The sequence below is a fragment of the Mytilus californianus genome, unplaced genomic scaffold, assembly GCF_021869535.1.
Source record: "Mytilus californianus isolate M0D057914Y unplaced genomic scaffold, xbMytCali1.0.p SCAF_8, whole genome shotgun sequence".
Lineage (NCBI taxonomy): Eukaryota > Metazoa > Mollusca > Bivalvia > Mytilida > Mytilidae > Mytilus > Mytilus californianus.
In genome coordinates, this window is record NW_026262734.1 from 29,014,455 (window position 1) to 29,036,543 (window position 22,089).

A 22,089-nucleotide genomic window follows, 5' to 3' on the forward strand; every position below is an offset into this window, starting at 1 on the left:
CTGTCTGGCAGCGGTGTAAACTTTATATAAAGTTATATATTTCAGAAGGTACAAGACCATGATGCTTCATACCTTGTATGCAGATACCTAATGTTACAAAGTTTCTATCTGTCATATCTTCATTGTCCTTACCCTATTTTCATGGTTCATCGACTGCTTGAAAACATTTTTTTTTTTTTAGTCATGTGAATTTCTCACTTATTATGAGTAATAGGATACCTATATTTGGTATATGGGTTCCTTGCAACATCTACATGTTCGTCAGACAGGGTTCACCTGATCTCGACCTCATTTCATTTAAAGATATGTGATTAGGTCCATTTCTCAGATACTATAAGCAGTAGGTGAACTATATGTGGTGTATTGAATGATTGTAAGGGTTATATGTCAGTTGCCAGGTTACATCTGACCTTGACCTCATTGTTTTGGTTCAGTGGTAAATGTTAAGTTTTTGTGTTTTGATCTGTTTTTAAAGTTCTATATAAACAATAGGTCAACTATATTTGGTGTATGTCATGATTGTAAGGTGTATTTGTCTGTCTAGCAGGTATCATCTGACCTTGACCTCATTTTCATGTTTTATTGTTCAATGTTAAGTGTATTGTGTTTCGGACTGTTTTTCAAATACTAATAGCAATAGGTCAGCTTTATTTGGTGAATAGAATAATTGTAAGGTGTACATGTCTGTCTGGTGGGTATCATCTGACCTTGACCTCATTTTCATGGTTCATTGGTCAATGTTAAGTTTTTGTTTTGGTCTGTTTTTCAATTAACATAAGCTATAGATCAACTATATTTGGTGTATGAAATAATAATAAGTTGTACATGTCTGTCTGACAGGATTTATCTGACTTTGACCTCATTGTCATGGATCTTTAAAATGTTAAGTTTATGTGATACTTGTAGTTAAACCTTGATCTTTAAGACTTTCAACAAAAAAATCATTGGTCATTAAAGCAGGCGAGACATTTCTGTGTGTGCACTCTTGTTTGCATTACTTTTTGTCCCTCAGATACACATTTCGAAACATATATGAAACCTATTGATGTATTGTATGACTTTATGTACATATCAATCAATTCTGATATACACTTTGTAGACATCCAACACATATGAAACCTTTTCTTAAACATTTTGATTTGGGAATATAAATCACTCTACTCCCCACTATGTTAAAAAAATCACAATCGCTTGAAAATAATTCTCATAGAAAAATTAAATAAGCTATCGTTATAATTTTTCAGGGGTTTGCCATTATGATGGAAGCAATTTTCTAATCCCTATTTAAGATGAACACAAGTTGCATGTCTGCGACACAGAAAAACAGGAGTTTAACATAGAGCCAATTAGAAATACATGTGAAGGTCCAAGCTCTATCTCTCATGTAATTTTATTCCTGTCATTGAAACGACTATAACAACACTTCAGACAAGATGTGATGGACTGTTCATTTGTATTAGAATGACAAATAGGTTTGTTACACATGTTCAAGTTCTAAATGTGCAATATATAAGGGGAAAATTAGTAAGAGGTTTGTTTTTCTTCATAAGACTCATCAGTGGCTCAAAAATCAAAACAGTTTGAAGGCCAATATAAAAAAGAAGATGGGGTATGATTGCCAATGAGACAACTCTCCACAAGAGACCAAATGACACAGAAATTAACAACTATAGGTCACTGTACAGCCTTCAACAATGAGCAAAGCCCATACTGCAAGTCAATTACAAATTCAAAGTTGAAGAGCATTCAAAACAAAACGAAAATAAAAAATAAAAACTAAGACAAACTTTGCTCTGAGATTGATACAATTTAGTGTTTCAATGATTTAACATTTTATGAACATAAAATTCCAAAAAGAAAATGAATACATCAATGAGGGTCGTAATGGGGGTACCTTCATGACAAATAACGGTAAAAAATCTTGCCAAATGACGTTAACGGTAATTTTTGGTGCATGACGATAAAATGTACATTTTCTTTATGACGATAAAAAAATTGACTGATTTTGACGAATCACGTTAAAGTTTTTACAGTAATAATGGTAATGGTTAATTATTTTAGCCATCTGACGAATCACGATTAGAATATTTTGACGACTCACGATAAAATTTTAACCAATTTGACGCTAACTGTAGCCGAAAATGACTGTTTGACGCCTGACGTTAAAGGGCATTCCTACCTTCAACAATGCTATTTAATGTCAGACCAGTGTGTTCACTACTGGGCTGCTGAAAGCCTCTGATAGTATAGATGTGATTTATCACAAATTCATGACTGGTGGATTGACATATTGTATAGAAACCTGTCTATTATTGTAGACTGTATGGTGTTCTCTAGATGTCTTTTGACTGATTTTGTTATTCCTTTCCTCTCTTTGACATATATACCCCACATCCCTTCTTATTCATAAACTCATCATAGATACCAGGCTTGAAATTTTGTATGCCAGACGCACATTTTGTCTATAAAAGACTCATCAGTGACTCTCCAATCAAAAAGTTTAAAAGGCCAAATAAAGTACGAAGTTGAAGAGCATTTGATCATTGTATTGTACTCCGCCATACCATCACAAAACTCCTGCTATATTTTTACATGAGTTGTCACGAAAAAATATCCTGTAAGATAATTTATAAGCCAAAAAGCATTGCAACAATTTTTCTACTTGCAAAACAAGCAACTAGACAGAATAATGAAATTTTATTAAAATAGTTATAAAAATATAAAATTAGATAATGCAAAACAACAAGAAAAATGAATGATTGCACAAATAGTGATTAAAGCAAACAATAAAAATATAAATTCAAATTTTATCAAAATAATAAACTATCATATATCATAAATAAAAAAGAACACATTCAATCACATTATTGGTATTAGAATAGTGTTAAAATCAACAAATAACAAATAACTAAGTAACGATTTACTGCAGGTGAAGTTTGTGCTTTTATTTTATGGAACATCTTTTTTATTTTCTTAAGAAAAAATAACTGAACTTTAAGCTGAACTTTTAATCATACATTTGAACTACAGCTTTCTACTAAAAAATCACAAAGAATGAGCTGACAAATTGATCATGAGGGCTAAATGGTTTTTCTATATTTTGAAGGCACTTTCAAGCTTGTTTGACCTGCCACATTCATTATAAGAATTTGAAAAGATGTTTTATTAAATAATTTTTATTTCTTTTATTTTTCAAGTCCAAAAACAGCATAAATTTTAACCCGATTTTCGAAGTAAAAATCGTTTATTGATTTGGGGATGTATGGCGGGCGGCCGGCTGCAAAACAGTGTCCGTTCATTAACATGAAAACCCTTTGACACTAATTTTCTGAATGCTATATATATAATTTTTTTGGGATGAAGTGAACTCTTTTAATTAGATAATAATTCATTTTTAATAAAGGATACATTTCATTACATTACATTGTGTAGATGATAGATAAGTTGCAGATCTATATTAGTTTGTGACAAATGAAAGAAAAAATACTTGGAACTATTAATCATATTTGATTATAATTTGAAAATAGATATACATTATGTTACATCATATCTAATTTTAGAGAACTATTTAATTTTTTAGTGATTAGATCATATCTAATCTTAGAGAACTATTTTTGCTTTATTATTTTCTGTTCAAAGGGAAATAACTCAAACTTGTTTCCATAAACCAGTAATCATAATATAAGTATACGGATTTTGTTCAATTAATTTTAGTCATTAGTTGTCAAAAATTTCTTTATAACTATTTTTTATAAGTCAAGTGTGTTATAAAAGGTAGATGTCACAGTTTTTATGTGGTATTTTATTTTTGTTGTGTGTGTTAATGTTTAATTTTTACATGTTCCTGTTTGCGGGTTCAGATTTGCAAATATCATTTTCATTATTAATTAGATAATATTCTATTTCAAATATTCAATCACAATCCAAATTCAGAGCTGTTTTAAGCTTAAATGTTGTGTCCATGCTTGCTCAACTGTTCAGGATTCGACCTCTGCAGGAAAATCCGGTTTGCGGTCACTCTGACAGCCTCTTGTTAATATAAGAAATGCCAAAGTTCTACATTTAAATAGAGAATACATTATTGGTAATTTTCTTATCTTAACAAAAATCAGAAATATTTAATATTACTATAAAAATGAACACAAAAAAGACATAGATAAAAATGTCAATAAAAATCTCGTTATGAGGACATAACTTCAGCTGAAAATGTTCAAATCTCCAGTTGTGACTAGAAAACACTGTCACAGGTCTGTATCAGATCATTTGACCATCTATTCATAAGATCAATGAAATTGTGCTACATGTATTTCAAAACCCATTGTATTATTTGAAAATACTGGCAATATTTGTCAGAACAACATGTAATTGTGGAACATTAAATTTTTTAAAAAGAAAACAAGGAAAAAGGTAAATTGGGAATCACAGAAGGGCATCAAATTTTATCATACATTGGAATGTAAAATTATCATCAATCTAGACAAAGAATTTCAGTAATACTTTTCATAGTGTTCAATTTTTCTCTCAATTATCGATATAAATTATCCTTATAGATATTAGAGGTTAAGCTTGCTTTTTTAAGTAGAAACCATTCATACCACAATAAAACCCAACACACTTTATGTCTGTACAATAAGAATTACTCCAGATCTATATATATAGCTAGTAACAGGATAAAACTGCTAGAAAAATAATAATGTAGACATGGTAAATAAATCACAATAATTCATAACAAAAACAATATCCCTGAAACTTATTCTGTTGAAGACTTATTTGATATTCTTCTGATATACATCTTGTAAAACACTCTGACAGCTCCTCTTACCATAACAGCTAACCAATACACTTGTAATACTAGAATTATAAGACAGCCAGCATTGCATTTTATTGGAATGTTCAATGGGACCTCCCAGAAGGAAATATTTGCATGTATACTATACTTCCAGTAAAGATATGGGAACACTGCCACTCTGGTAATGGTGAATGTTACTATCATAAGTAATCCTGATATGACATACAATGTTGTATCTTTCATGTTCAGCTGGAAAAAAATATATCTAATATTATTAAAAATTTGTAAAGGTTTCCTCATAACCCTGTGTCTCACCTGGCATCACTGCTGTCAGTGTAAAAGTGTATTGTTAACTGTAAGGCCTTTTATCAGTATAATAAAGTTTTTTATTTTTAATCTTACTTTTTTCTTCAGATATTATTTCTTGATCTTAATGAATAGCTTCTGTCCAAGTTTCATAACAATCCATGAAGGTTTAAAAATTTATCCTGTCAAAACAATTTAAAGCCAGACTGTCTGTACATGTTTAAAATTGCAAAAAACGTCCATCTATCAGTAAAATACTGAAAAATGAAAAAAAATATATTTTCAAATCTTTGCTTATTCTCTTTTTGTGAATATACAAATATAGTTGCCTACTGCAACGTCATTTGGTCTCTGGTGGAGAGTTGTCTTGTTGGCAGTTATACCACAGCTTCTTATTTCTATACTGCATGAAGAACAGCAATATATTATCGGAACTGGAATCTTTATTTACTTCACTTATTTTTTATTTGAGGTTGTCATGTGTACATCATCCCTACATTTAATTTATTTTATTTTAAAATTACAAACTGGCACACCTCTTCCTATTTGTATACTAGTATAACAATAACACTTTTTAAAAATATATTCTAGAACAAAATTTACCTCTGTTCACCTAATACATATTTATTTCAAAATGTTCCTCATTGTAGCGACAGTTTTACTTATATAAAGCTTAAGGCTTTAACCAATCAGAAGCAGTGGATAATGCAATACTGTTCTAACATGTTTCATTCCCACTAAAACATACAGTGAATATCAAAAACAAAAACCTCAAATTAAACTTTTCTATAAAGTCTATTTTATTTCTTATAAACACCTTAAACACCTTTTGTTTCCTCAACTTGTCAAATTCTGTATTTTTTCTGCTCTCTTAAAATTAAAAAATTATTTACAGACACAAGAGATTTTATTCAAATTTGATCGCTGTTGTAATAGCAAGGTGACTAACTTTTTTGGCCAATAGATACAAATCGCCATATCTTAACCTAAAATAAATATTTGATAGAACAGAACCCACTCACTATAAATGGTCTAATCAAAGTAACTGTGAGCACTGAAGGGTAAAGATTGCTTTCAATTTGCAATTTTGTGAATTTTTAAATAAAATATTGAATTGTATTTTGCTAGGCAAGTTAAAAATTTGAGTTGAAGTTATCTTCCTTTGTTCATGATTGTACGTTTGTAGTTGAACCTATTTTTATAATAGATTCATACACCATGCATTACTTTTATAGTTTTTAATAAACAAATGTTTTCTGGACAATGTAGTAATTCAAATACACATCATATTGGAACTTAAATATCAAAGTATAACATATCAATAAATTGCATGACATTGACTGGATAGGATCTAGATAATGATCACTTCACTGCACTATTTTGTTTGAACTAGCAAAAGTAGTGATCAACCTTGAAAAATATAGATATCAAGTCAGTACAAAAGGGTTTTGATTGCATTTCATGCAATCTTTACCCAAAAATGGAAACTTTACCTCTGCAAGTGCTCCTCTGAATACTATAAATGGAATGGCTAACTCTATCTGATAAAATATACCAACAAAAAAATCTCCATAGCCTTTTCTCAAAAGCTGAAATTGATAATACATATTGAATGTGTAACATATATATTATTTGATATTACATAAAAATTCACCAATAATTATGTCCAAACCAAAGCCCTTCAGAACAGATGATTTTGTTTGGATTAGACAAGTGTTTGGTTTACACAGGTGAAAATAGTAAAGAATAGTCATTGTACGTCATGATACAAGAGTTAGAGCTAATTTCCTAATGTTTGTAGAGTAAGACTTTGGTTGGCTTACTTTTTTTGTTTGTATAAATGTTTGCTCAAGCATTGTAATTAAGATTGACATCTGTAAACAATAGACATAGGGGGAGTTAAACCAGTATACACTATACTTAAATTTGATTGGATGTTATCCTGGAGGTTATTAATAGTCAATAATGAAAATCATCAAAAGATCACATATATAATCAAATAATTTGTTTTCATGAATTTTGACTACGGTCCAAAGATTGGTTCCAAATATATTGTTTATACCAGAGACAATGCAGAAAGTGAATTTCATGTTTTTCAACTAAAATATTTTCATATCTTGATTTTCAATGTTTAAAGTAAATAAGTTCAATGCTTGGCCAACAATTATTGAAAATCATGAATAATAATTCAAAATAAAAGTTGTAATTCCTTATCCAGATTTGGCTATACTAAAGGTCCTATTTGGTTTTATCAGCTCTTAAGCATTTGTATTAGGTTTGGATTTTCTCTTTTTTTTTTCCTCGAGCATAACTGCAGAGTCATTAATTGTTGAAATGCGCATCTGGTGCAGAAAATTAGCACCATTAATGGTATTGAAATTATCCTGAAATATACACATCAATAAGATACTAAAGTAATAATTATGATTAATCTTACAATTATAGCTGGATAAAAAATAATTGGCAGGACCAAATGATGTATCATCATGGCTTTGTTTCTTCTTAAGAAATGCTGAATTCCAAACAACAAGGGCTTCTTTTGAATTTCTTTATATTGGTGGTAATGAACCTCATACATGGCAGCAACATCATATACAAAGTATGGCAAGGCAAAGACAGCATAACTGTTGGTCAACCAGTGTCTAAAACAAACAATTTATTTACACAGCACCAATATTAAAGAACATCTGAACACAAAATACATATATTAGTCAATAAGTTTCTGAAACAAACAGGAACTTACTTTGCAAAAACATCAGATTCAAATAAAATTGAGAATGGAAATGGGGAATGTGTCAAAGAGACAACAACCCGACCATAGAGCAGACAACAGCCGAAGGCCACCAATGGGTCTTCAATGCAGTGAGAAACTCCCGCACGCGGAGGCGTCCTTCAGCTGGCCCCTAAACAAATATGTATACTAGTTCAGTGATAATGGACGTCATACTAAATTCCAAATTATACACAAGAAACTAAAATTAAAAATGATACAAGACTAACAAAGGCCAGAGGCTCCTGACTTGGGACAGGCGCAAAAAAGCAGCGGGGTTAAACATGTTTTTTGAGATCTCAACCCTCCCCCTATACCTCTAGCCAATGTAGAAAAAACAAACGTACAACAGTACGCACAGTAAAACTCAGTTTAAGAGAAGTCCGAGTCCGATGTCAGAATAGGAAACAAAAGAAAATAAACAAAATGACAATAATACATAAATAACAACAGACTACTAGCAGTTACTGACATGCCAGCTCCAGACCTCAATTAAACTGATTGAAAGATTATGTCTTCATCATATGAATATCAGGCACAATCCCTCCTGTTAGGGGTTTAGTATTATACCATCATAAAATATATGAGAAGAACATAACCCGTGTCATGCCAACAACTGGTTTTAGAATAAATATGTTTAATTCCGATGCAAAGACCCTATAAGTGAATCAATATCAAAGCCAAAATATGCAATCTTTAATGACCTGACAACAGTATCCTAACTATATCCCTTCTTAATAAGTCTGTTTAAAGGTTTTGTTAGCTTTTGAGGTAAATACTGACATTTTTGTGCTTTGTAAAGAATATTACCATAAAAGATTGGATGTGAAATACCCGAACATATAAGATGTCTGCATGTTGAGTTATATTTACGAATGATGTCCTTATACCGATGATAAAATTTAGTAAATGTTTTGACTAGTTTATGATATCGAAAACCCTGGTGTAATAATTTTTCAGTAATATATAAATTTCTCTCGCTAAAATCTAATACGTATGTTGAGCCAAAAGTATTATACCTGTTGATCTCTGTCTTCTGTGGGTTTTTTTTTTGTGTCATTTGGTTGCTGTCTAATTTACAAATACATTGTACCCTTATTTCCTTTTATTGATAATTCGCTAGTCAACCAACCATTATCTAAAATTGTTAAAGGTACAAAGTTGACATTGTGACATACTGAATAGATTCGATCCTGTTTAATCTTGATGATTCACTGATTGTATGTTATCCTAAAGATATCTTTTGGTTATTTGTGTTGGGGGGTGGCTGTCTCATTGACATATCCCACATCTCCTTTTTATCTGTTAATTCATAAGTACAGGCATAAACACATGACAGCCAATATTACTTATTGAGTTCTCATCACATCACTTTATCAAAATACAGTTTTTCTTTGATTTTTTTTTAGTATGGTTACTATTAGCATATATATAGAGCATCATAAATCATATCCTTATAAATACCTATCTATCATTATGTTTCCTTGGCATGCTGTGGCTATAATATTTCCAATAGTAAATGAAGCAATGGCCTGCAGACTAGACACAATTCTGTAATAAAAATGTTATCAATGCTCAGTTATTCATAGAACTACTATTTGAAAAGTATTTCCTATTTCTATTTCCTTGTTATTTATCCCTTCAAGTCATGTATATGTTACAATCAGGGGTTCAACGAAATTTTTGCTTCACAATATGTTCATTTATCAACATTAGTTGACACAAATTTGACAGGGTTCTTACTCAGCATTTTTAAAGGCAAGTCCAAGGACTCAAACATTTTGCCCAGAAAAAGTCCAAAGTTCTGTATAGAAAAAATACCAATGCCCTTATTCATTATTTAACTCTTTCATCAACACAAAATGAGAACAGAATCAAATTAATTATTTTTATACTTTTGCCATAAAATGATGATAATGCACTAAGCTGATACAATTTTGCTGCATCTTTAATTTGGAATTACCAGTTCAAACAAATATGAATCCAGAACTCATCTTAGTGAACACCCTGTGGGTGAAATTCTAATGCTTTGATTGCAATGATTGAAAAACTGAAGCATTTTTTTTTTTTTTTTAACAGAATTAAGAATTCAGTTTCAAAATGGATTAATAGAATCCCAAAATTTAATTGAAAAGAAAGGGTATACTGTATAAATTAATTACACAAAACCACTACACACTATGTCATATATAAAAAAAGTTAACCATGTAAACAGTAAAGGAAATTGTTGCTTTTGTAATTTGATCTGAAAAAGTCACAGCAAGGATAATTTAGCCTTTTTCAATGATATAAATCCTGGAAATATGCATTCCTAATCATGTTTATTCCATAAAACAATCTTTTTCCCCTCAATTATTTCTGGTTACCAGCAGCAGTGATGGACAAATGAATAACCCCTGTGAACATGGTAAATGAAGGATGTTTAGTTGGAATAAAAATTTATATATATATGTACAATGTATAATGTATGAAAAAATATCAAGTGTTCAGAATGTCAGTTTTAAGGTGTTCATAAAAATCTGAACTATGAATTCAGGGAGATAACTACATGTATACATATATATGCATGTACCTCTAAACCTATTTACCTTTTGCAGTAAATGAAAATTATTTTTACAAGTATTATCCCTGACCGACCATACAATGATAATATACATGTAAAAAATGTATACATACATGTACATGTTGTCCAATATCTGCAATACATTACAAATAAAATCTAAACTCTCCATAATGCTCGGTAATAAACATAATAAATATGTTCTTTGATGTGGTTTGTATTTTATAACTTAAAAGACTGGTTGTTTCCAAGTTTTTTTTGGAAAAAAATACATGTAGCTTGAACATTACATTGTCACTAATTTGCACAAAACATGGTGAATAATGAGCATCTAAAAAACTTAAAAACAAAAGAAATAATAAAATGGGGAATGTGTCCATCGGACACAGATGATGCCCCCGCTTGCATATAACATTATAAAGGGAAATAACTCAAGAACCGCAGAATTGACGCTACCCAAATTTGTACTTGATCAGTGTTTTGTGGTAATGAGCATTGTGTATAAGTTTCATACCATTTGGTTGAGGCAAACTTAAGAAAGAGAACGGAAACGAAAAATTCAGTGATTTTTCGATTTGTAAAGGGGCATAACTCTAGAACGGTAAAAGTGACGTCACCAAAATTCAAGCTTGATCTTTGTGGTAATAAGCATTGTGTATAAGTTTCATAACATTTGGTTGAGGCAAACTAAAGTTAGACAACGGAAACCAATTTTGGGACGTACGGACAAGGATAAAACTTAACATGCTTAATGCCCCCTCCACAACGGCGAGAGCATAAAATGGCAAACATGTTGCAATAAAATAACCCTTTATGACCCTCATTATATAATTGTCTTAATGCATGTCATTGTCATACTTTTCAGCAATCAGATATACAAAACTGCAGAAAATTGTATTTCCAATCATCATGTTCATGGTGTCCAATGCTGTAATCCTATAGAAAATTGCCCTTTTTTTTTGTAGAAAATCATATTCCATATATATATGAAGCTACAGTTATGGTTAATCCAGACTTTTTACCTAAACCACCCCAATTTTTCAAAATCCTGTATCTGCAGCTGATATTAAACTATCATTCCCTGTCAGCTAGGTCTAAAATTATTTCCAGTTATTTTACTGTTTAATTAGCTGTGGAACAATAACTCTTATGGTCCTTATTATGTTTTCTGATTTGTGCAGATCGGTCCGCAAATTGTCAATTGCACTAAATTTCATAAGGACCGGTTGTTTTATAACTGAGACGTTTCATAACCTTATAATAATATATGATAATATGAATTGTAGGTTATGGAAGAATTGCTGAATAAATATTTTGATTAATAATTTTAAAACACTTATGCTTATTGATAATTTATCCATGCCTATAGCTAGTAATTTATCAACTTAAGTTAAATTCAATTCATTCAAAATAATTCACTAGTCATGCTAGTGGTTGCTCTATTGTTGATAATGTTTATTGTATTGAATTTGCTGTAATTAAACATAAAGTTAAAATGTTTCTTTCATTAATAATATTTTGGTATTTTACACAAGTGAGTTTTATTTTCAATATTTGTTTTTCATGTTTTTAATGTCTAAATTAAAGAATTCATTAGAAAAAAAATTGGTTATTGAACGAATCCCAGAAATATTGATTCTCATTATGACTGTAAATGAATTTTCATTAATCATAATCTCTAAATTAATTGAATGGCTTCGGGGGCTTCATGTTCGGATATTAATTAATCAAAGGGTTTCAATCATAAGGAAACAACAGATGTTTAGGTCACCTGGTAATTGTGAACAGTAAAAATAATGAAAATGTAGCTAAATGTTAAAACAACTAATAATTTCTATGCTTGTAATATGCTTGGTATACGCTTTTGTTAAATAAATGTTTAAACAGTTTACACAAATATTCAAACTTCAGAGGGTAGGGATAAACTCAAACGCTTATATGTCAAATATTATTATGTATGGTATCCCAAGTTACTCAAATAAAATTAAAATAATAAAAAAACAAAATACATGGAATTTGTTTTACCTTCAATATTTAGACATTTCTTAGTCCAAATAATTATGACGTCTTGAAAGGCTATTATATTTTTTTCTTTGACGCCTTACGTCGATGTAAGGCGTCAAAGAAAAAAATATAATAGCCTTTCAAGACGTCATAATTATTTGGACTAGACATTTCTAAAGAGTTATACACTTCCAGAAACAAAACTTGTGAATTAATCTATATATATTGTATTTAACTGTTTAATCTTAAGCCAAAAATAGGGACACACTTTATAACCATATAAATAAGGTGCCTTTATATAAATACAACAGGTACGAAACGACTAGCATTCTTCCGTAGCTACTGTTTAATAGTAACATAATTTACAAAAGTTCAAAATTACAGTAATTCTATGCCCTGTATCTGCTACAGCTTGTGTCTAACATTCTTACTTTAAACTCAGGTCACATAAGATGTCGGTAGATATTTTATGACTGAAAGCTAACAACAAAATACGTCGTATTAAAAGATATGTGCATGAAAACGTTGCACCCCCGGCCAGAGATAGGCCGGCGACCTCCATCTTTAAACACTTAAGAAATTTGACCAATCAACAACCTCCTATCGAATTTTTACGGAAGTACTAGAAAATGAACCAATTAATAATCATTTTGTAAGTTGAGTTTGATAGACGTAAACAAAGCAAATTCACCGACCAAACATTCACATGCACATGTCTACAATGTAGCACGAAACCATAAAATTCATGTAATTTAATGCACTACAATAGACATCCAAAAAAAAAAATCAGGAAAGAAGTTTAAGCTCTACCATTTTGTTAAATGTTTTTCAAGATCCAAATCACCATTTACCATTTAATGATTTATGCTGGGATCACACCTATGATTCCACGGTCCCATCATCCAACAATCTTGCAGTCCTATAATCCAACAATCCTACATTCTACAATGGGGGTACCTGCATAACGAATAACTTTGAAAAATCTTGCCAAATGACAACAGTAATATTTGGTGCATGATGTTAAAATGTACATTTTCTTTTTGACGATAAAAAAAATCATGTTAAATTCTTTCCAAAAATAACGGTAACAGATAATTATTTGAGACCTCTGATGAATGACAATAAAATTTTAACCAATTTGACGCTAACGGTAGCCAAAAATGACCGTTTGACAACTGATGATAAAGGGCATTCCTACCCTGTATAATCGGACAGCCCTATAGTCTGATGAAGTGTGGCATAGTGATAAGGAATGGACTGTCTGAATTTCAGAATGTCAGATTATAGCTACGTTCCCTTTATGCTTCTTTCTGGAGCATATAAAGGTAGCCTCAAGTATGGAATTGGTCAGATAGGAAAACATAATCCTACCTCTGCTATTAAAATGTGTCTGTTCATCCTTATAACATATTTTTGGCCAGTGACTGATCACCTTATTTTTCAAATGTTTTTTTAAAAAAAAACATAAATCTATATTTATTGAAAATAGGTTAAACATGTTATATATGAAAAAAAATTGAATGTTAGTAAATTATAGGTAAAATTTTGTGAGAACAGTCAGGGATATAACTCTATAGGGTTATTACAGAAAAATAACATACATTTGTTAATGTGGACTTAAAAATCAAAGAACTGTGATAACATATGTATGTTACATGTTTCAAAGGGACAATATACATCACTAGTTTAGTTAAAATGCATACAAGTTCTATTGATATTACTATTGTCTTTATGTACACTTAACTATAGAAAGATATAACAGTTCATAGTTTGCCAATTTTGCATAGTACACCTATATGTTATTACAGAAAAAATATGCCTGTAATAACTAAAGGGTGTTATCACAGCTTCTCTATATAACTCCAAAGCATTTTCTCAGACATACATCATGCTTAATTACAATGTATTTTAATTTATTGTAAGAAATAATGACCAGAGCATGTAATGAGGTTCTGCGCAAGCTTCCCAGTAATTCCCAAGTGTCTCATATAATAGGTTACATTCCTTTAATAACTAAGCTATGTTATTACAGCTAATTTTATCCCTTAAAAGCCTTGTCTCATTGATTTACTGATGATGGGAGTTTTTAACGACCTTGACTGGCTATACAGCCCTTGCACGGTCGGCTCATTGATTTACCATGGTTAATCAAAAATGTATTAATATAATTAAAGAATTAATTATCAAGGCTATGCATTTAGTTTCTGCGCAAAGTCTCAAGAGTTCCCTAGAGCCCATTATAAATTAAAATATTTTTGATTTATTTTACAAATAACAAACATATGTTATTGCAGATTTGGAAAATTTAAGGAATAAAGAGTAGGCAACTCATGAAAGTATGTGTAATAACACACACAAGTTATTTTCTGTAATAACCATATAGAGTTATATCTCTGACTGGAGAAAACAGGAAAATATTGTATACAATTAATGATTAGTCTCAAGTACTGATGGTAATTCTTCAAAATTTCTTTAGCATAATAAACTAAACGGCCTTAAACAAAAACCCATGTCATGATAAAATGTAAAACAATTCAAACAACAAAACCAGATACTAGTAACTGATTTATTCTAAAACATTAACCCAAAATCAAATATTGCATACAGCTACCATTATTTTCATTACACATTGTGGCAGGATTTAATATTTTTCTGATCACCTAACCTTCCTCCTGAACAGGGACAGTGGTGTAACAGCTGTACAAACTGTAAACGTCAGTTAGAAAGGGCTTGACTCATCTGATTAATGCGAAGCACAATAGTAACGGGAAAAAAGACGAGATTCAAAGCACCATTGAATCTAAGAGACTAGCAGTTACTTAACGCTATATTTGAAAGCTCACTTCAACTAATTAGGCTGCTAGTTTTCTCGTTTAAAATGTTTCACATTTTTCATGTCAAGTCTTTTTATAAATTACTATTTGGTATGGATTTTCTCATTGTTGAAAGCTTTACAGTGACCTATACTTGGTTTTATTTTCGTCATTTGAACTCTTGTGGATAGTTGTCTCATTGGCAATCATAACACATCTCCTTATTTTTATATAAATCATGTTTTCTCTTATGGTTGTGGCCTATTATCTATTTCTTGCACGAAGAGATATTTCTCATATCACACTGCACGGAGTGTGATACGAAAAATGATATGAAAACTGCGTTAATTTGATTGGCTTATCCAGCATCATGAGACAATATTTGGACATTTCCATTGGCTATTTGTTAGGTCATTGATAACTTTCAAAGGTTAAAACAATGTACATTTCATCCATGGCAACTGACATGTCATTTCTTCAATAATATACAAAACACTCACACTTTTCACCTGAAAATCTTCTTTTTGACAACTTTTATTACATTATGAAGCATACAAAAAGTTTTAAAATGTCTGATGTTAAAGTTTGACACCGTTCTAGGACATATGACATCATGCTGGTATGTGCAAAAGACTAGATCAACAATCCGCAGAATTTTAATTTAACACATGAGAGTGTTGACCATAAGAGAAATGGGTTTAACAACTCGTGAGAATTGAAAATGTTGAAATTAAATGACTCGAGTTGATATCAACTGATATTCAATTCTCACTCGTTATGAAACATTTAATCACCAGACTTAAATATCAAATAGCATGCATCCAATGGAATTAGTGAAAAGATATTATCTGAGAAAAGCATGACCTTTATTGTGCAATGCCAAAATAACGACATGATATATGCAAATAAGTGTTCATAACTGTATAGCAATAATTATCATGCTTATTAATTATATTTTGATTTATTTAAAGCAAAATCAATGTTAGTGAGTATTATAATGCTTATTTCTTATATAACATACAATAGGATCACTTTTTATCTGAAACTACTGGATATTTAAATTTCTTACCACAAATAAATTCCATTACATCATAATGTAACAAAATTTGTTTTTCTTACATCTTTTGATACAGCTTGAGTGTCCTGATATTTCGTAGGAATAAACTTACTTTATCATGTTTATCAAATGTGAAAATTTTAGATATAGGACATCCTTGAAATAAATTGAGGTTATTAAATAAGGACATGAAGGAGTTTTCACAACATTTTTAAGATGCTTTTCAATCTTCCACTATTTGTGAAAGCATATTGAAGAATTTGATACCTGTAGTTATTTTGTGATAGTGCCAACGTCATTCATTGTGTCTGTAACCTATTGGGCTCCTTTAATCCTTGATGCATTTTGCAATGGCATGCCTAGGTTATATTCCTTATCATGCTTATGGACATTTTCTATCCAGGTACTTGTTACACATGTATACTATTTGACTATAGTGTATCAACCATTGTTAATGATGAACCCTAATACTTAGACAAACTTGTGTGGAAGCCTTATAAAAACTGTACATTCAATTTGGAATTTGATGTAAATAAAACCAGTAATTTTTTAGCTTCACAAAGGAAAATACTAAATGTCACAGACCAAATGGGATTGTTTTAGCAAGCATCATTAGGTCAATTGGTACAAAAATAAGGTAAAAACTAGGAACTCTAAATTTGTTTATTTTTGCCAAACGACAAATCACATCTCATGCTGAGCTTAATTTTTTCAGTCATTTGTTTTTTAATACTTTCAGATAATATTGTAAAAAGTTATCCATTATACATGTACTTGTGGAATATAATAGTATAGTATCCGAGTTATAGAAAAACAGATGCATCATGGGTAGAACTAAGACTATCAGCGGTGGTGGTGGAACAAACAGTCCATCCTCATCAGACAGCAATCCAGCTTCAACTACAGCACAAAAATCTGAAACCAGAATAAAAGATTTACTGAAGGAATTGTATACTTTAATTCATAATGTTCAGGTATACATGGTATATTGTTTTTTTTCTGAAAATAATTGGGCTATTACTTTTTCGTCGACTATGACAGCTGATAACAATGTGTCCCAGAAAATCCTGGAAGTAAATTAAATTTCATGAATATATCTGTAAAGGGATAAATAAAAAAATGTTCTGAATTGGAAAGGTAGAAAATGATTTATGTACATAGATATAGGAAGATGTGGTATGAGTGCCAATGAGACAACTCTCCATCCAAGTTACAATTTATAAAAGTAAACCATTAGAGGTCAAGGTACGGCCTTCAACACAGAGCATTGGCTCACACTGAACAACAAGCTATAAAGGGCCCCAAAAAATTACTAGTGTAAAACCATTCAAACGGAAAAACCAACAGTCTAATCTATATAAAAACGAGAAACGAGAAACACAACTACTGTAATCAGATTCCTGACTTAGGACAGGTGCATGTATATCATGTATATCATTTATATACTGGTTTATACTTAGAAATAAATTTCTTTAGTGTGTGAACCTTGGCAGGGTGTAATTAAACTTTTTTTATATGATATTTGTGAAAAAAGAGATATAGTTTATGTTTTAGGATGAAAGGGCTCGCGGGGAACACAACTTGACAAATATTTCAAAGACACATGAAAGAATGCAACAGGAACAGAGAGGTATATAAGTTTAGGGACTAATGTTCCTGTAGAGAAAGATTTAATACATTCTTCATGGTGTGTGCCAAATCTGAAATGTTACTTGATGATATATTCTCACAAACTGCCACTATTGTCTTGTGGTAGAGTGCTTTACTAAAGTATTAGGTTGGTGTGTTTTGATCCCTAGCTTAGTGAAATGAAAGACGTCAAAAATGGTTTTTGTTGCCTCTCCATGTACATGTGCCCTTTCAAAGTCAATCAAAGACTGGTTAATATATCAACATATACATCCTTATAGTACTAATATGGTTGATAGATTGCATGCTGGATAACAAACATCCATCTTATGATCTATCCCTCACATACCTCAAAAAGAAATTAATCAGGGCTTACAGATGCTTAGCTTTTGTTCATTTCTTCATCCAGCTCAGTTGTTGTATTCATTGTATAAATAATCTTTAGGAAAACATTTAATTTAAGTTGGTCATGTTGGTAATACAGACAATGGAATAACAGATAAAGAATGAAAGATAAAATACACTTTGATATGTGTTCCATACTCTTCATTTTGATATGCATATATATATATTGTAAGTCATGCATGTCATACATGCTGTTCTTGATAGATTACATGTATATTTAAAAGAGTTTTAACACTTGATATTGGATACAATTTTATAATGCCTTTCATGCTAAATACGGTTTAAATGAAGCACCCCTAAATATATTTGAATATTTATTATATCCCTGCTCTGAAGAAGGTGGTATACTGTTTTACCCATGTCTGTCAGTTAGTATATCTTTTTGTCCCTTTTCTCAGGAACTAGAAATCAGAGCTTCCTGAAATTATGTTCAAGCTTTATGTGAGCATGTTATGCCATGTGATGTGTTTTCAGATAATAATGCATCAACTTCCTGTTTACTGAATACTTGTATACATTTTTCCTATTACATATTGGCCATGTATGAAATTTTTGTAGCATTTTTCTAGGGAACTACAAATAAGAGCTTCCTTAAATTTGTTATCAGGCTTCAAATGAACATACTATATGTGTGATGCATTTTCACATTCATTGCTCATCAACTTCCTGTTTATGCTAATACTGATATATTCTTGCATATAATGACCATGTGTGAAAATTTCGTCACATTTTTCTCAGAATCTACAAATCAGAGTACCCTGCAATTTTGTATCAAAATTTATGTGAGCATGTTATTCAGTAAGATGGGTTTTCAAATCCTATGTTTTTCTACATCCTGTTTACCAATTTTCTTTAAGAGGGGGTATCATTAGTGAGCTATAAGGAATAAAACGGTTAACCACTAATTCATAGCCCAAAAGCTATCTATGTAAAATTCTGCAATTTCAAGCATTAATGACTACTTTGTCTTAAGTTCAAAATAAAGTGACAGTCATTTCATGTCAAAACTATACCTTATCCTGACTTGTGCTGAAAAATTCAACATACCTTTAATTGCATATTAGACGCACCAGTTTCCGGAAGTTTGATAGTACAAAAACAGGTACTTCCGATCTGAACAGCAGGGCAAATGTGCCCTCCTATTATAATTTCATATATTTATTATTCAAAATAAACTTTCAACAAGGGTCCTACAGTTATCTCAAGTCCTTAAGCTTTCATTTGATACCAAATTTACCCAAATATTTTACTAATTGATAAAGTAACAGCTATGCTTAGGAACTATTTTGTTTAAAATATGTACTACTTTCTTGTATGTTCTTCTGACCGGGCCCGAATTAGTACGTAGTTCTATACCATAACTCACAGTTTCACCTTATCAACTAGTTTTATTATATTTTCAGTGACACCGTACTACAAGACTAAATTGAAAGGCCTGTACAAGACAGCCATGCAGGATGCTGAAGTAGAAGCAGAGTAAGAGTTTTTTCTATGTATATTATATTGATGTCAAGCAGTGTAATCACAAACATATCATGTAGGAAGGGGTTGGGGTCATTTTTGCATTCTTTGATTTTTAATATTCATTATACTGGTAAAGATGGCGAATCTTTGTTTACCTCCAAAATCTCGTGCAAGTCGAGATCGGAATCCATACTCCATAAATAATTTTAATTTTTAAACTAAACGTTAATACTCTCTTATTCTAAGAAGTCTTCAAAAGAAAAAAACTAAATTTTTTTGAAAACTTTGCAGCAACAAGGACAACTGTTTGCTAATTCACAAAAATTAAAGCTGATTAGATTATCTGTATGATTACCTGTATACAGGTGATCGACATCCTAGGGATGTTTTTAATTCTAGATCACCTAGATGCTTGTGATGAAATCTAGTTAATGCAAATTATGTTCTTTTTATATGACCGCAAAAAAATTTTTGTGGTCGTATATTGGTATGACGTTGGCGTCGTCGTCGTCCGGCGTCGTTGTCGTCCAGCGTCGTCCGAAGACATATTAGTTTTCGCACTCTAACTTTAGTTTAAGTGAATGGATCTCTATGAAATTTTACCATAAGGTTCAATACCACAAAAGGAAGGTGGGGATTGATTTTGGGGGTTATGGTACCAACAGTTAAGGAATTAGGGGCCAAAAAGGGGCCAAAAATAAGCATTTTTGTAACTTCCAGACATAACTTGTGTGTAAGTGTATGGATCTCTCTGACATTGTACCACAAGGTTCCATATCACAAAGGGAATGCTGGGATTGATTTTGGGGGTAATTGCCTCCAAATTTAAGGAATAAGGGGCCAAAAAGGGGCAAAAAACAAGCATTTTTCTAGTTTCATGACAATCACTTGTGTGTTAGTGTATGGATCTCTCTGACATTGTATCACAAGGTTCCATATCACAAAGGGAATGCTGGGATTGATTTTGGGGGTAATTGCCTCCAAATTTTAGGAATTAGGGGCCAAAAAGGGGCAAAAAACAAGCATTTTTCTAGTTTCATGACAATAACTTGTGTGTAAGTGTATGGATCTTTATAAAATTGTACTACAAGGTTCCATATCACAAAGGGAAAGCTGGAATTGAGTTTGGGGGTAATTGCCCAAAAAGTTTAGGAATAAGGGGCTAAAAAGGGGCCAAAAATAAACATTTTTCTAGTTTCCAGACAATAACTTGTGTTCAAGTGTATGGATCTGTCTAAAATTGTACTGCAAGGTACCATACCACAAAGGGAAGGCTGGGATTGATTTTGGGGTTAATTGCCTCAAAATTTTAGGAATTAGGGGCCATAAAAGTGCAAAAAAACAAGCATTTTTCTAGTTTCAGGACAATAACTTGTGTGTAAGTGTATGGATCTTTATGAAATTGTACTGCAAGGTTCCATATCACAAAGGGAAAGCTGGGTTTGAGTTTGGGGGTAATTGCCCTAAACGTTTAGGAATTTGGGGCCAAAAAGGGGCCAAAAAAACAAGCATTTTTCTAGTTTCCAGACGATAACTTGTGTTCAAGTGTATGGATCTCTCTGAAATTGTACTGCAAGGTACCATACCACAAAGGGAAGGCTGGTATTGAGTTTGGGGGTGATGAATCATAAGGGGGTTCAAAAAATTTGGGGGGGGATTTTTTTTTCCTTTTTTTTCTTTAAAATTTTCCATTTTTGAATTGGTTATTTCTGATTTATATATAAAAGCAAATAAAAATAATATGGTTTGAATAGGTAAATTAAAAAATTTTAAGTTCTTAGACCACTTTCATTCTGTGTCAGAAACCTATGCTGTGTCAAATATTTAATTACAATCCAAATTCAGTGCTGTATCAAGCTTGAATGTTGTGTCCATACTTGCCCCAACTGTTCAGGGTTCGACCTCTGCGGTCGTATCAAGCTGCGTCCCAGCGGAGCATTTTATTAAATAAATGTTAATTCTCAATTTCTCACTGTTAGGTATAACTCTATTATTAAAAATCTCAACTTGGGAACAAATTGTTCCCTTTTTTAGCCTGTTCTCTATTCTTTATTTTCTAGCACTCCATTATCCTCTATTGTTTATATTTTTGGCTCAATTTTTTCCATTCTGTTATTCTGTCAAGACATTCATTTAGCTGTTCATTTAGACTCTAAATTTTAGAGGTGTAAGAATTGTGTTACCATATATACAAAAGAAACCAGTTTTTGAAAGGGCAAAGTTTTTATGATATCATGAGCTTAGGAAGAATAGAAACACCAGTATTTCCCATTGAAATTTGTTGGTGCTATC

The 22,089-nt window shown here is 31.3% G+C and overlaps 2 protein-coding genes across 3 annotated transcripts in view; one reads left to right on the forward strand and one right to left on the reverse strand.

The window, feature by feature from the left end:
• Window positions 1-4,565: 4,565 nt before the first annotated feature.
• LOC127710544 (ceramide synthase-like) lies at window positions 4,566-13,003 on the reverse strand. 2 transcript variants are annotated; one of them, XM_052216480.1, is made up of 5 exons: window positions 12,861-13,003; window positions 9,330-9,416; window positions 7,533-7,737; window positions 6,589-6,684; window positions 4,566-5,038 (listed from the first exon to the last, which is right to left on the reverse strand). In XM_052216480.1, the coding sequence occupies exons 1-5, from the start codon at window positions 12,989-12,991 to the stop codon at window positions 4,751-4,753; spliced, it is 807 nt and encodes a 268-aa protein (XP_052072440.1). In that variant the 5' UTR covers window positions 12,992-13,003; the 3' UTR covers window positions 4,566-4,750. The 2 variants fall into 2 exon arrangements, with proteins under 2 accessions (XP_052072440.1, XP_052072441.1); XM_052216481.1 differs by having other exon boundaries at window positions 12,812-12,892.
• Window positions 13,004-13,093: 90 nt separating this feature from the next.
• Window positions 13,094-22,089, forward strand: part of LOC127710541 (SAGA-associated factor 29-like) — a 48,752-nt gene continuing 39,756 nt past the window's right edge. The window contains exons 1-4 of the mRNA XM_052216477.1: window positions 13,094-13,176; window positions 17,039-17,273; window positions 17,854-17,929; window positions 19,737-19,809. Coding sequence (XP_052072437.1) covers window positions 17,124-17,273; window positions 17,854-17,929; window positions 19,737-19,809 — 299 coding nt within the window. The 5' untranslated portion in view covers window positions 13,094-13,176; window positions 17,039-17,123. The remainder of the gene's footprint in view (window positions 13,177-17,038; window positions 17,274-17,853; window positions 17,930-19,736; window positions 19,810-22,089) is intronic.